At 40.3% G+C, this 15,981-nt stretch overlaps 1 protein-coding gene across 3 annotated transcripts in view; it reads right to left on the reverse strand.

Annotated features, from left to right (window-relative positions):
• Positions 1 to 313: 313 nt before the first annotated feature.
• Positions 314 to 15,981, reverse strand: part of sema3h (sema domain, immunoglobulin domain (Ig), short basic domain, secreted, (semaphorin) 3H) — a 54,919-nt gene continuing 39,251 nt past the window's right edge. Inside the window, exons 9-18 of one of the 3 annotated variants that reach the window (XM_072366731.1) lie at positions 11,334 to 11,403; positions 9,063 to 9,207; positions 8,865 to 8,954; positions 8,471 to 8,600; positions 8,306 to 8,394; positions 7,176 to 7,217; positions 6,422 to 6,576; positions 5,829 to 5,890; positions 4,687 to 4,829; positions 314 to 4,556 (exon numbers count right to left, since the gene is read on the reverse strand). In XM_072366731.1, coding sequence (XP_072222832.1) covers positions 4,098 to 4,556; positions 4,687 to 4,829; positions 5,829 to 5,890; positions 6,422 to 6,576; positions 7,176 to 7,217; positions 8,306 to 8,394; positions 8,471 to 8,600; positions 8,865 to 8,954; positions 9,063 to 9,207; positions 11,334 to 11,403 — 1,385 coding nt within the window. In that variant the 3' untranslated portion in view covers positions 314 to 4,097. Of the gene's footprint in view, positions 4,557 to 4,686; positions 4,830 to 5,828; positions 5,891 to 6,421; positions 6,580 to 7,175; positions 7,218 to 8,305; positions 8,395 to 8,470; positions 8,601 to 8,864; positions 8,955 to 9,062; positions 9,208 to 11,333; positions 11,404 to 15,981 lie in introns of all 3 variants that reach the window. The other 2 variants (XM_072366730.1, XM_072366729.1) reach the window with 2 other exon arrangements.

Consider the following 15,981-nt stretch of genomic DNA (forward strand, 5'->3'; position numbering starts at 1 on the left):
TTTGCATAAAGTAGCGATCTGGATCCCCATTGAAAGAAGGCTTAAATTATTTCTATGTGTATGTTCGATTAGAACTTTGTAGAAGCAAAAGATAAAATCCAAACATCATTGCAGCAACATCATATGTAAAACAGAAAGATTACAAAAACAGGAAGGTATCCGTTTCACTGAAAAAGGTTTAGTCAGTATTACACTACATGCACTTTTCACTTGACAGAGTTGTGTATCATAGCTACTGTATACAAGTGTGGTTGGAGTAGTCAAGACTTTGCACATATATTTCTTGAAGGCTCATTAAACCACACAACACAAACATATTTTAAAGTAGACTTTTATACATTATTTACAGGAAGAAAAACAAAGTCTCAGCTTATGAAAGGAGATCATATGATGACAGGTCAATTCCAGTTGCAGAGAAGCTGTTCTGGAAAATCACAAGAGATGGGTACTGGCACTGAGATGTAAATACAGCATAACACAGTGAAACATGCGAGGCCCTCACAATGAATGAGGAGCAGTTCTGCACCATGTCTTCGAGGAAAGCATTCAGTGTTTAGAATGGTCGAACATTAAAACGTCTCATAGGAGCACTGCCTCCTGCTAGTGTGGTTTTTGGATCTGAGAAATACCCGCGTTATATAGTCATATACACGCACAATATGCTCAAGGTCAATACAAGCTCCATTGCTTTCTCATTTTCAGGTTGCTGGATCTGATGCATGCTAGCTAACTGTCAGAGTATTCCAGATTAAATTAAAATTGGCGGTTTATTCGATGGAAAATAGAGAGTTTGATAGTGGCTTTTCTTTGATTGCACACACTGTGGCCACTACCTCTTCAGCTATGTACGTTCTGTAGATTATCGTTCTGATTTCCGACCTTAGCTGTTTGGCGGCGGACTTGACGCTCGCCAATCAAATTGGACGCATCTATAATTTTGTGTAACTTTAATTTTCAATACAAATTCATAGAGGGGTTATACTAGAAAGAAATTTACCCCTTATACTTTTGGCATTTCTGTGTTGGCCTCATTGTCCCAGTTGGACTGTACCGTACTGTCCCAAATTAAGCTCAGAGCTGTTGCTATTAGCTTCAAACAGTCTGATTTTGACCTTGTGAATAGATGTAACAACGAAATATGTTGTTTTGAATGCTAACAAAGCACGTAAGATGGTTAGAGTAAAGTGTTCTCATTTTATAGCAAGAGAGGACAGAAATGCATCTTAAAATTTGGACAGAAAACTTCATTATTGTGGAAAAACATTGGTGAACAACACACACTTTCATTTTTTGTCTCTATAACGCAGATTTTTCAAACACGTGTTCATACGTAGTTCAGCAGTGGCAGGTTCTTTCATGTGGCTGAAGCCAAGTAGGCAAAAACCAAGAAGCCAAAAGCCAAGCTTACATTAACTTTCTGCCCTCTCTGTTTTGAGTTTTTCTCGTTTGTTTTTCTTAAAACATCAGAAGTGTCTCCAATCCACTGCTGAGTACCCAATATGGCAGATTTACTGGCTTCGCCTGTGGAGTTCTTTCACTCAGATCCCACTAATGTCAAACACACATAAACACACAGAAACATACATACAGGGCAGAAATTCATCGAGCCAGAGGAGCAAAGTCACCAAGGTCCTGCAAACCTATAATGGGATATACTGCAGCCTGCTCAGCATCATCATGTGGAATGAATTACATGTATACACAAGGCTGTTATTATTTGACCTCACCATGCATGTAGGCCATACAAATTAAAGTTAAGGTTTTAATTTACTTAGACTGTCTGGCTCTCTCTGTCACAAACTTTATTCTCTCACATGGATTTAACATAATATTTCCCCCTTCTAATGCAGTTTATCTGTAAACAACAGTAGTAATGTTGAACTTCTGTTACCATCAGAAGCAAATGACAGTCATCAGTCACACACACAAAGACAGATCGACAAACACACTCATGTCAAACAAGTGTCGGCTTTGTGACTTTATGAGGATTTCATTTCACTCTTTGAGCCACGCTGCTTCACACCAAAAAATATCACAAAGAAGAAAGTTAAAGTGTGGACGAAGCTGTGCTGGCTCACCATATCAACATCAAGAATAAATCACAATTTACTACCTAACAAAGTCACTGAAGTCAGTTAAACCTCACAGGCCCAAGTCCACCAGATGGCCATCCTGTTCAGCACTTTCTCCAGTTCCAACTTCGTGAAGAAAAAAGTTTCTTTATTGTACAATGGGTCTGTTTCATAATTTGCAGTCAGATGTCAATACCAGCTGGAGCAATACCGTTAATTACTCAGTCACCAACGGCCCCTTGGTTAAAAAAACATGCATGCAGGATCTCTTGCCAGTTCAGTCCACTTCGGAAGGTGTTTCCTTGTTCATGTTGGGTCAAATACAAGTGGAAAATCCTTTAAATACATACTGATATTTTACAAGGTTCAGTGTGCTAAGTTTACAGTCACGACCAAAGTCACAGAAAAAAACTAATTTCTTTCTCGTCTGCTTCTACTAGCTAAAGATATGATTTTAAAATCTACCCATAAAAAATGTCTGGTAGTAATTATCCTAATTATGACCCCCATTAAAGCCATTTAAAATACATTCAATGATGAATGTCAAGAGGGGGATTTGTTTTTTTTTTACACAGACATTTCTTAATAAACCTTAGCATAATCCCTATATCTGTACAATGTACAAATAGCAGACTCTACAAAAACTAAACCAACACTCAGAATAGATTGGAGCAAATTAACTTTTGTTCACTTTGTACCCACACGGCACAAAATTAGTACCAGGAATGCCTCTTGCCTCTTACCAGCTAACATTAAAGAACCAAACACGTGTTGTAGTGTGTCTGTACGGCTGCAACACAGAGCTTTAATGTCCTGGGAAAGTTGATGTGCAACCCCATCAAAGGCGTCGTCGAGTCTTTTTCTCTGACTCTTTGTGGTCACCTTCAGTCATCTCGTGGTTGGGCCACACCTTTCTGAGGAAACGAACAAAGCTCTCAGTGTGGGTGAGCTGTTTGAAAGACTGTGTTATATGTTACATATCAATGGGGGGGTGTTTAAACACTTTAGTGCTATTTACTTGTGACCTAAATAAGCCTAATTTGTTTTCTGAAAGCTGCTGCTGAGTTAAGTCGCTACCTGGATAACATAGTTTTGAAAGTTTCAGCCCCTTAATTATCAAACACCGCATGTTATTTTCCAAAGCATTCCATTAAATATTCTATTAAAAATCACGACTGATATTTGACAGTTGGCTGCTGAACAAGCTCCAAATCTATTCAGCACATGTGGTACATTTGCTTCTTTGTCTTGTTTTTTGGTCTCTTTCTGACAGAAGCTCAACAATAAAATACTTTTGTCAGCAGTTGATCCACAATTCTCCGACATCTTGGGTTTGAAGTGTCCTTGGAATCTGAGCGCAGACAGAGTTGAAAAAAGCTTCTCACAACTACAGTTACTTCTCGCTCACTGAAAGGAATAGAAATCAAATTTTGCTTTGAAGGTAGGAAAGCAATTCTAAAACATATGGTTGATTTCGTTGAACAACTGTATATCAATTTCAATTTAATAGGTCAAAGCATGCAGTCACCAAAGTGGTCCCTTAAAGCAGCAATATTTTTAAAAGGGTTTGATGATTTTTCTAAATGCCAAATTTCGACATCTGGAACAAGGCTCTCTGTGGAAGCTCCATATGCTAGATGTCCTCTCCAATGTCCTTGTCATGACGCAGTCAAACTGAGTGTTTTGGCCATGTTGTTCATCCTTCATTCAACATGCTATGCAGCCTAAGTTATTGTACTTTAATTTTTTATTTTATCTTTATTAACAAAGTCAACAGTCTGTTTCTGTCCAAATCCTCTTGTACATTCTTCAGAAGAATATGTGTAGCTTAGCTCGGATGTTTGTCACTGCGATGAGAGGATGTCTTTTCTGTTTGAAGATAAGTGCATGCGCATGAAATCGTCTCTGTACATACAGTATGTGTGTGTCTCAATGTATAAGTTAAGTGTGTGCGTGTGTACATGTGTGTTTGTGTGTATGGTACACAAACTGTGCGTGTGCGTTTAAGTCTCTGATCATCTGCGCTCAAGCGCTCCGTGGCGCCCTCTGCTGCGGCTTGCTTCTGCTCTTCCTCCCTGCTGCGCGTCCTCCTCCTCCCCCTCCTCCTCCTCCTCCCCCATGCTTGTGCTTCTCTGCTCTCTCTTGGGCCTTTTGTAAGGCCGCCATGACGTCACCGTGGCGACGGTGGTTGCGTGGGGGACGGTATCCCAGAGCCTTACAGTGCTGGCCCAGGTTTCCTGGGTGAATCAGTGCCATCACGTTCTCGTACCAGGGCTGGGTTCCTGCGCTCTGATAGGTCGAACTGGAAAAGGAACCGAGGATGCGACTGGCAGAGGAGCTCCAAACAGCAAGGTGGACGGTGACCGCCGTCCAGCGGTAGCCGTGCTCCTCCACCTGACAGTGGTAGACACCCCCGTGAGACAGCTCAGCGCTCCGAATCAGGACGCCTCGCTCAATCACAACCAGCTGGTCACCTGTTACTACCTAGAGGGACAAGATGCGTGTGTTGGTTTAATGTGTTGACAGTCTGTGAATAAACTTGTGGTGACCATTTTTAAAACATTAAGTTTTGTAATTTTAAATGAAAGCACGAGAGTAAAATGTGTGCATGTACCTGGTTTAGTTCGGGACTATTCTCTCCAGCCTGTTTGTACCAGGTAACTGCAGCCTGTCTGGAGCGAGGCAAACACTCCAGGTAGGTGCTGTTACCCTCGGCAACCATCATCACCCTGTGCTCCGCCTCCACCTGCAGCCCTGCTGAAAGGAAAAGATGTGACGTATTAGAGATGCTTTGTGTTGTGATATTCAAAATGTTTTTTAGGAGCAAAATGTTTCATTTTGAGTCTCAATTTTTATTCCATTTTCAAATATTCAGAATAACTGAATACATTCAGTTTAATGCAGGATATCTATATATCGTATAATTGATTATTGATACAAATATATTCATATACATTTAAAGGCAAACTGATTCCAAAGACATAAAGAAACACATTTTTTCGTTCAGCATTCTAAGCTAAATTTGTGTTTGAATATCTTGGAGAAAAAAAAACCAACAGTTCTTTGACCTTGATTAACTTGTTAAGGCTACAGCTTGTTCATTTTTAGAAAATGTCAGGTGATTCACTTAAATTCTTCAGAAATGCCCTGTTTCTTCAGACGTCGTGCAGTCTATAAGCAGCCAAGGGCTCCTTTCAGCACTTTGACAAGAAAAATAACTGGTACCACAAAACAGGAGAAGAATATAATAAGGTAACAAAGTGAGTTCGGTTCCCCAGTACTTAATGTAATTGGAAATGTCAGTGACAGAAACAGGAACAATGGGGTACTTAAAAAGAACTGCTGGGGTTTCCACAGAGAAGTTTGAAGTCTTTTTGACTGCAAAAGACATTTACACGTACCACCTCTTGTGGGGCTCTGTTCTACTGTGCAGCCACACCTACACAGACTGAAAAAAAGGCTTTACTAGCCTAAACATACCAAAACATTCACATTTTACGGTGTATATGTTAAGCCAGAATTCCATTTTCTGAATCCCCACAGAGGGCTGAGAGTGGGAGGTGATGTTGGCCCACATAAATAACTGACTTGTACCTTGTACATTGTATACCTTACATATATTCTGCAAATACTGTATATGTACTGCAACTGAATGTCCAATTATAAAGCATCGACATACAATGATGGCTAACATAAATATATTGTTGATCCAGCACAGTTAAACTGCTGACTGGGACCAGTGAATCTGCTCCTCACCTCCTTGTCTGACACACTGAGTTAATGGATCTTCATCCTCTCCCAAATGACGAGCATTTCTCCTGCAGAGAAACAGATATTGAAGTTATCTAACAATTGGAAGTTGCTATTTGCTGCGAAAGGGTAATGACAGACAGAGCACAGTAAGTCACACAGTAAGTGATTGCACTTTACACTGACGGCTTTCTATGTAAGGTTTGTCTTGAGGGTGGCACGACAGAAAAGGTCACTAGGTAATCAGAATCAAAAGGGATTATCCAATCGGTTAAATTGATTTGCTCATGACAACACTGAAGGAAAGGTCAGCTTGTCATCCCAAACATTAGCATTATCAAGGAAAGCCACCCTGCTGCAACACTTTGTGGGGGATCATGTCTTGATCATGTGGAAAAAATGCTTTGAATATGATCAGAAAGATTTGAGTTGAGATGTAATTTGAGCCACATTTCAGGCTGTCAAGACATGTGGTTTAAATTTGATTTTAAGAAGATTAATTCTCCATGGATTCCTCTCACATACAGACTTCAGTTAAAATAATCAACGTAAGGAGGGAGAAATCCACTACACGTCCAAAACTGATTTGTCTTCCCTACCGGCGCACGGTGGGCATGTAAGGGCTGCACGCGTGTCCGTCCCATGTGCAGTAGGGATCTCTGGCCAAGCAGCACTCAGCGCAGGCCTGACCGTACAGCTCGCACTGGTACAGGGCCAGCTGGGACACACCCTCCCTGGAGCCCACAAACAGCCACTGCTGAAAGGGAGGGGGAGTGGGCGAAAGATAGAAATAGAGATGGAAGAGAAAAAAATTGATGAGGGGGACAGAGAGATGTAGAATGAAGGATAGTCAAGGAACAGGAAGACAGAAACAGGAAAACAGAAAGGGGCATTAAGCCTTCTTCGGATGATTAACAACACAAACAGATTCATCTTTCTTCCCTAAGTCACACATCTAACTCACACTGCAACAATGTCAGTGCATGGCCACGGGGAGTGTGTGTATGTGTGTGGGAGCAAGAAACACGTCGATGCTTGCTTTTTACAATCGAGATATGTATGTCTGGTTGTGTGAGCGAGCTGTGGATTTTCTTTTTCATGGATCCAAGACTATTTGAAAAATGCAAGGTGCACGAATGTGTGTGGTATCTCTTCATTACTGCTCTGACTGAGGCAGGGTAACCATAGCAACTGGTGATGAAGTTGTCCTTTGAGAGGCAAGGTGGAGAGATGAGTGATAAGTGTGATGATGTTCATGCTGGTGTGTGTGTGTGTGTGTGTGTGTGTGTGTGTGTGTGCGTGTGTGAATTGGGGAGTTTGAAAGTTTGACAGTTTCTGTCTCTCATCTGTTACCTTTTTCTTTGAGAGCGTCATCGCTGTCACGGGTGATTTGTGCTGTGAGTAGGAGAGAAGTCAAAAATGAAAAACATACTGAGTTTATACTGAGATAAACAAAAAACAGAAAGTTGGATGGATAGATAGATAGATAGACAGACAGACAGACAGTGTGATAGACAGACAGTGTGATAGACAGACAGACAGATAGATGGATAGATAACCCGTTGAACTGATTTAACAGAAAAACTGGAGGAGAAAAAAGACTTTGCATGCCACAACAAACCAACACCCTTCAAACATTTCCAAATATTTTTGAATTTTGAAACCTGATCTCTACTAATCAGAAATCTGATTATGTCACTTGAAAAGTTTTTTATTTATTTATTTTTTATTAAGTTAATAGAATCACATAAAACAAACTCAGGCCTACCACACTTAGACAAGGAAATCTCAATCACAGCAGTGAGAGTAAGCACAAAGTTTTTCTTGTATTTTCAATTGTAAGCCACTGGTGGACACATAATCTTAAACTGGAATGTTAATATTGTTAACTGATGTAAAAAAAAATATGGCAGGATATTGAATGCATCTGTATTAGCTTTGTGGTCAATATTTGCATGGACTTGGCGGAGAGATGACCTTTAACTAAAAGTGTTGTTAACGTCCAATGAACAAATAGCTGTGGTATATTCGTATACAGTATATGGCAGGCAAAGCCCAGCAGTGAGGGATTTTTCATTGTTTTCTGTGCACTTACATTTAACAGAGCTTGCACTGTTTTTGTATCCGGCATAAATCACACATGCTTTGCCTCACTGCTCACAATTTCCAATATGAGCAATGCGTGCTGTCTTCTTAAAGCCAGGGGCTTCTTTTCACTTTCATATGGTAGGAACAAATATGGTATTCATCACCATGTCTGCACTTATTTTTTCTCGTGCAAGCTGACTTAAAAAAATCTGTGCTGCATTATGTCTTCACAATAATGTGACGCAATGATCTAGTTTGAAGGGTTTGTAATTAGATTTTTGAAGGAATGGCCATTGAAGGGTGCGTGCATGGTTGTGATGCAAAAACAGATTGTAAAACATCTGAAAAAATGAAAAAATGAACTATGCTTTCTTAGCAGGAACAGTTTGTTGTACCTGAAAGACCTGCAGCTGCTCCAGAGTCACCTCCTGACTCTGACCGTGCTCTCTGGGCAGATGGATGGCCTTCAGCACGAGTCCTGAGTCTGAAGAATCAAAGAACTTTTAGTGACATTTTATAATCTTAAGGACCTTGGGGATTTAAAAAGACCAGCTGCATACCTGTGCCGATGAACAGGACATCATAAGTGCCATCCACAGCCTCCACTCTGTCCACCAGCAATTTGCTGAACTTGTAGTGGACCCCCACTCTGACCAGAAGGGGGCGCTCTCCTAACGGCAGCACATTTTCCTGAAACGTGAATTACAATAAAAAAAAAAAAGTATCAGATTTTCAGTGTTCGTTCAGACAGCCCTGTTGTTTATCACTAATATGATGAGGTTTTCATGTGCTCAGTGATGAGGTGGTAAGGAATGTGCTAATTCAATTTTCTAATTTAATTTAAGTCTTTGGGGCGAACATAGAGAGGTAAGATTACTTGACCCAGTGCAAAATAGGCCACAGTCTAATTAAAGTGAATTGATGCAATTCAATCAAGTGAAATATCCGCTGAACCTGCAGCAGTGGGTGAGTCCTGCTGAAGAAAATGACGTCGTCAGGATACTCTCTGGTCGAGCTGTAGCTTCCATATGTGCTGCTGGGACACTGTGAGTGAGAGGGGGGAGAATCATTTATAACTCCCACACTGGTCTGGGGGTGGTATTAACTAATTAAGAAAAAAAGAAGAAAAAACTGTTTTATGTATTAACTTACGGTTCCTGGTCGTGGATAAGGCACCTTGCCTGTAAACTCAGCCCATTTATACTGAGGTCCCTCCTTATGAAGGAAGTTTCCTTTAAAAGCTCGAACCACATCCTCCATGCGATAAACACACACAGCTGAACCATTCAGGATATCACTGGGGATAAAGCAGAAGAGCACAGTGAGATCATATTTCCAACTATAATTCTTGCACATGTGTAACTACATAAGCTGAGTACTTCTTCAATTATTTCTCTTGATGAGCTGCTGTGGACTCCAGGCTGTAAGTCGGATTTAAGAAAGTGATGTGCTGTATGACAAGCGGTGACTCATTGTGGCTTTTTGACTTGAACGCATCAATTCACTGAATGTGCTCCAACCCAAACCTCAGATAGAATGAGTGTGCTGCTCTGAGAGCACAAGTTCCTACCACAACACATGCCAACCACTGCAGTTAACACCCTGATTTCTGGAAGACTTTTAGCAAAGCCTGTTTAACTGAAACGTAGAAACAGAACAGAAGGAAAAGCCACGTTATGATGACTCAGGGTGGTGTCTCTCAGTTCATATGGGTGACACGTGTAGTATGTTATTGTGTCATCTGTTCTTTAGGCAGAGATTCTCTTTAATTGCCTCTCAATAAAAACTAGACCAGATAGGATGTTAGCATTTCATAGTCTGAGACATCAAAAATTCTGACCACACCCCGGGAAAAAAAGTATCTATAAAGCTACCATCTGTAAAAGGTTACTCATGGAGATACCAATTTAACTGATTTAGAGAGAGAGATTTACAGTCCCTTTTGTGGATGCTGACACACTGTTAAATAAAATCTGTTAGAGGTATTTTTTTTTAATCCTCAAAACACTAATGCAGCAAATGAGACACCAACATTACAACAAGGTTAGCAGTGGGGCGCCGCCAAAAGAATAAACATCAGCCTCACAAAAGCTGCATTTTACGAACAATAACTCAACAATCTGATGTCGGATACAGTCCATGTGATAGAAAATGGGGAAAACAAAATATAAAGCAAAGAAAAGAACAGATGAAAGTTCCTCAGTTTACAGACGCAAAACCCAGCATGTGTGAGCAATCGTGACCGGACCAAAGAGACGAGTTTCCATTCAGAAGGAATGACCCCTCTGCACCCTGCAGTTCTGTGGTTGTGACCCCACCCTGGTGATGCTTTGGATTTCTGCCCATTCCCCGCTGAGATTCCAGACACTTTGCAGATCCCAAAAAACAGACCAACACCCTGCTCCGCCTTGCCAAACGTTGTCATAGTTCAGCTGCTACTGTGGAGCTTGGTGTCCAGCTCAGAAACTCTCAGAGTGTGGGGAGCCCACAATAACTCGTGGAGAATGACAAAATGTAGGCATTTATTTCTAGTTGGCAACCCAGGCACTCTTTCTTTCTGATTTTTCCTCACTCGTCCCCCCATTTCTTTATTTCTGAAATGGCCTATTTTTACGGGTTCTGCATTTATTTACCCAACATTCAGTCTTTATGAGTCTCTCTTTGAATGCCACCCCTTTTCTTCCAGCCTCTCTTAACATTCTGCTTTCTATCCTGAACTTTTGCATTTCTATCCTGAAGTTTTGCATTTCTCTTCCTGTATTTTATCATGTAAGTAAATTCCCATTTCTTTCATGCTGAAAGCTTACTTCCCAAGGACTCTGGTCAACCTCATATGGCGCTTAGCATTATGATATTAAGAGTCTGGTTTCTGTGTCTAAGCTAGATGATACGATGATGAAAGCCCAAATGAGCTCAGTGTTGTTATGTTATGAATGTATTTCATTCATGAGTCACTGTGACATAAGCCGTTGCGGGCGTTGTGTATCTCACAGTGTGTGACATCAGCATCTGTGTGTGACACATGAGGCATTCATATCCCATCACAGACGCTCTTCCTCACTGACTCTCATCATGCATGAACAGGAGTCTGTATACTGTAGAACTCCTAACTACAGGAGTAGTTAAGAGTCCTTTTCTTGCCTTACACAATATTGCACTCTACGTTTCTTTCCTTCACAAAATAAAATTAATTTCACTTGGAACAGTCTCTGACTGTAGAAATAGTTGGATACCTTTAACTCAATGTTCATTTTTTGCTATAAGCTTGCATAGAAAGAATAATTCGCTCTCCCAGCAGAAATGAAAGACTGTCTCTCTTTTCCCACCCAAAGGCCATTTTCAACACATAAACAAGGCTGCATAAAGTTTACAAATTACACATTATTCTATTCCCATTATTTCTTTTATTACAGAGGCAAATACCTTGAAGTGGTAAACAGCCCATAGATGAGAGGATTTTTCTTGTCTTTCCCATGGAGAATAAAGATGTCCTCTGGATGGAGAACATCAGCGGAGAATGGGGAGGTGAGGGTGGGGATGGACAGAAAGGGGGAATGACAAGACACAAAATGGTAAAATGTTAGTTAAACCACAGTAAAAACTGTAAGAATATCTGTATTTCCAAAAACTTTAAGTTGTGTTGCACTTTCTGCATCTATTTTTGTGAGCAATTTTCATGAGACCGTGTGATGGTGTGTGTTTCTGTGTTTGGATTAGGCACTTTGCATTCATTATGTATATGTCTGTGTGTGTATCTGAGTGTGTGCATCCGTCAGTCTGACTGTGTGACTGGCTGCTAGTCATGAATCTGCAGCCATTAATAACCAGCCGCAGTGGGAGAGTTAAGGCCTGAGTCTGCTGCAGGAGAACAACACCTGCTGTCTCATACACCAACATCGAGCTTTAGTCTTCGCTCTTCATTTAAAACACAGCAGTTCACAACGTTTCCTGCATTTTTCTCACTTTGGTGTTGCTCCAATTCTGGTGTCTCAGGCAGCGAATATTCTCTCAATGTTTTGTCTTTAAAAGCTCATAATTCAGTCACCATCAGTGCAAATTTGATTTAACCTGGCGGACATTTGGATTTTTCCTAAAGGGTTTCAGCATTTGAACTCTGTCAATGACTGTTGATTGTCGGTAGGTAAGACTCAATCAGCAGGGTTAGAAATAAATTCAGTTATTTTCAACATTATCTAAATTGTGCATATAAATCTCAGTCAGCTCGTTGCACTAAGCAATGCTGTAAACTATGAGCTGTTACTCAAAAACTCCCAAGCTAGTGGGAAGGGAGCCCTCAATAAACCCTCCCACCTGAGACATTTGTGCTTTAACTGCAAACAAAAAGTAAGGACAATCAATACTTACACAAATAATTTGTTTTCAAATCACAGGATTACTGTTCATGTCAGGTTCTTGTGGTTATTTTTGTTTGATGTTTAAGATTAGTTTGCTTTTATTTGGCAAGTCTGATTGCAAAGTACCATGACAGAGAGAAACCCAAATCCTCCTTTTTATAGAGCAATAGCAGGCTCATGGACTGTGGTCATCTGCTTTGATTGGCTGGGGTAAGAGGAAATGATTTCACTTTACAAAACATCATCATTCTGATTATTCCAAGGCAATCTAAGTAAGACGCTTTTATTTTCCTGCAAACTTTGGCATCAAGTAAAAGATGCATTTGTAATCTGAAGGCAGAATAATTATCTCTTAAGGTATTAAGATGCATGGCTAGATGGCAGAGTTAGATCAGTCTTGAACTGATCGGAAGTTCCATACAATTAGGACAAATCACAGTTTCTAACCTTGGTTAATTGCTGTAATTTTTTTAAATTCCAAGTTACGGTGTAACACTTGACAAATAGAAGAAAACATCAATTAGCCCAAGAAAGAGTGGCCATGAATCTGACAAACACACAAATAGTTATTCAGGGGATAATATATACCAGGAGACAAACAACATACCAGTTTACTTTAAAAGAAGAAAAAAAAAGACATCAATGAAACTCAAATTCAGACTTTAAGTGCATATAACAACTGATAATCTAACATGCCTCCTAAATGAACCGTTTCAATGGGGACACAACTGTGACACAGCAGCATGATAATTCAGACAGTATGGGACAGTTGGACTGTGACATTATTAACGGCTGATATTTTGTCTCTTCAAAAACACTGCACACAAATCATGATCTGTGACAATTAACTACATTATTGACGTAGTTGTCCCCCCTTCTTTCAAGTTTCTCTCATGGTTGTATGATTCTATTGTTTGCTGTGACAGCTCAGACAAGGCCTTGGCTTTCACAGTTTATTCAAATCACAATAACACAAAGGTTTTCTGTTTTGCACTTCTGTCTCAGATAAGAGCTGGTAATGTTTTATCATAACATCACAATAGCAGCGAACAGAGCGCTTTGTTTTCTGGGTGGCATGCTGTGATTATCTATAAATACACAACTCGATTAAGCTCCTGGTAGGTTTGGCAAATAGCTTTAAAAATCATAGAAGCTCACAGTGATCAGGCTAATGTTAAGACAGTTTGCGGCACTAAATTTGGAAGTTGCTGTTTCAAACAAGTTTATGATGCATTCTTTATGTCTCTGCATCAATCCTCTCCTCTCCCATGCTGAGGCGGAGACGTTGTTGTGGTGATGGAGACGGTGAAGCGTATCACAGTTCCCACATTCCAGTCGTTCCTGCTGCTTCAGGTGGCCTCCATGGAACTACGGCCCTGCGGGAAGGCTAATCTCATCTCTTTACAACTACACATGCATCGACACACACTCGCCACACACAGAGACAAATAATTCTGGAGAGCTCACACATCAAACACAGAAATAAAAGCATGTATGGCCACATGCATGTACCCCCCCACACACACAAATGTAAAACTGCAGGAAGAAAAGCTCATAAATACACACTAATGCACTGTTTGTGGACAATCGGACCTGAAAGAGGGCTATGGGTAGTCTCTAGCCTGCAGAGCACAGATCTCTCACTCCCTCAGTCCCTTAATATATCACTGCTTCATGACTGAATTTTCTTAACTGCCTCTTCTTTAATGTTTCTGCTTATAAATTACAAAGTGGATGTCTTGTTTTTGTTATCTCTTGCTTTACTTCTGTTCCCGCCCTCGCTCTTTACCACAGACTGCTCCATCCATCTTTTTTTCCCACATCCTCTCCCCACTACCATCATTTCTAGTTAGTTCTCTTTTCCGGTTCACATCTTCCAAAGAATGCCTCTCACTCTTCAACTCCTTTCATCAATCAAAACCTTCATCATCCCTTGATTTTCTCCCCCCTTCCACTCATCTTAAAGGTTATTGTTTTTTATAGCAGGTTTGTTTTATTACTCTGGATGACGTATATGCTGTGTGCTTTGTTCTTTTATCCAAAGCTCATTAATGTTTTTCTAGGAAGGGGTGAGTCAGAGTCAAAGAAGAGCATCTGAGATTTTCTATGTATAAAGTCAAGTTCTATAGCCCCACAATCAGTCTGATGGGACTCCTTTGGGGAATGAAACAGATAGTAATCACGTGTACATGACCCTGAAAAAACTATTGTTGTGTTAGTCTAACCAAAGCCAAACTGTTAAGATGCATGTAAAAATGTTAGTCCGATCAGAATCGGATGAAAGGGAGCTTCTAAAAAACCATACCAACACACCCAGATACCGTGATTGGGGTTTGAATCACTCTGTATGTATACACTCAAGCTGATTAAAATGCGCCTGGGAGCACTGACTGCAAGTTTAATCTTTCTGTGAGGACAGTAAAGTGTAAATGTTCATACAGCCAAATTCCCAATAAAGCTCCTCTCATTCACTTGTTTTTCTTTTTTCTTTTGTCAGACGATTAAACATGTTAGAAATGAATGAAAATCCACCCATTAAGACTATGTTTGAACTTGCGGTTGCTTAAAGCATTTCCACACTGCTGCCCTGCTCTAACAAAATCCAGATTTTAAAACCATAGCATCATCTGACAAAATCAGTGTTCAACTAACTTAAAGACAACATCTGTGCAGTGAATTTGGCTATTCTTAAATGCATGACGATCTCCCACAGAGAAAGTTAGAAACAGCGGAATGTCTTCTACGTTTATCACACAGTTGACAGTGTTGGACATACTTCAGTCAGGAACGTCACTTCGCTCCTCTGCATGTACACTGGGGCAAGAACGGTGGACTAATCAAATGGCCCAGTTAGGCTGTAACCATAGCCCAACTCAACTGTGCATGTAAGTGTGTTGACAGAGAGCAAAAATCTAATTTATAAGTCTATCCAAATGGACACTTGACCTCAGTTGTCCACAGCAGATCTGTAGAGGTGGAAAAAAACATCTTTGGCCATGTTAACAACTAAGCACTGATGTCTGTTAGTGGGACTGTTTGAGCTGTGGAATGATAAACAAGAGTGTGCAGAGGTAAGAGGCGGGGAAAAAGGAATTCAACCACGTAGATGTGAATTCGGTTTAAAAGCAAAACACTTTACGCCACAACGCTAAATGCTAATATTAGCGTGTAAACATGCTGACTGGCATTTAGAAAGTTCATGTTTCCTTCTTCAGTTTAGTAAGTTAACATCAACACAAGAACCAAAGTACTTGACAATTTTGACCTGATGATGGTAACAAGGGACCCACGTATGTATCACACTGAATATCAGTAATGGCTCAAACTGGAAATCTGTTATTTGTTGGTTAGATTCAAAAGGAGAAAACTTGGGTCAACTGATGGCAGATTCCAATTTCATCTTAAAAGACTGCACAGAATAATCCAGTCAATAGCTGGTTCAGATATTCTAGTCCTAACCAGACTGACACTCCCTTCCACAGTTTTACACAAAAATGCTCCCAAAAATATCAAAAGGAATGTAGCTGGCATGACAATTTACTGTGTGTAATAAAGAGTTGTGTTTCAAAGCCGGATGGAAGGGAGGCTTCATAGCAGGTAAAAGTAAATACACTCAGCTCAATATTGAAAAAGTCTTGCATAAAGTTAATACAAACTTTGGTAATCCCAGCAGGGAAAACTCTGAATCCTGTTTGAAAGTTACTCGCTTTCTTCAC

The sequence above is a fragment of the Leuresthes tenuis genome, unplaced genomic scaffold (genome assembly GCF_036924035.1).
Source record: "Leuresthes tenuis unplaced genomic scaffold, fLeuTen1.0.hap1 SCAF_16, whole genome shotgun sequence".
NCBI lineage: Eukaryota > Metazoa > Chordata > Actinopteri > Atheriniformes > Atherinopsidae > Leuresthes > Leuresthes tenuis.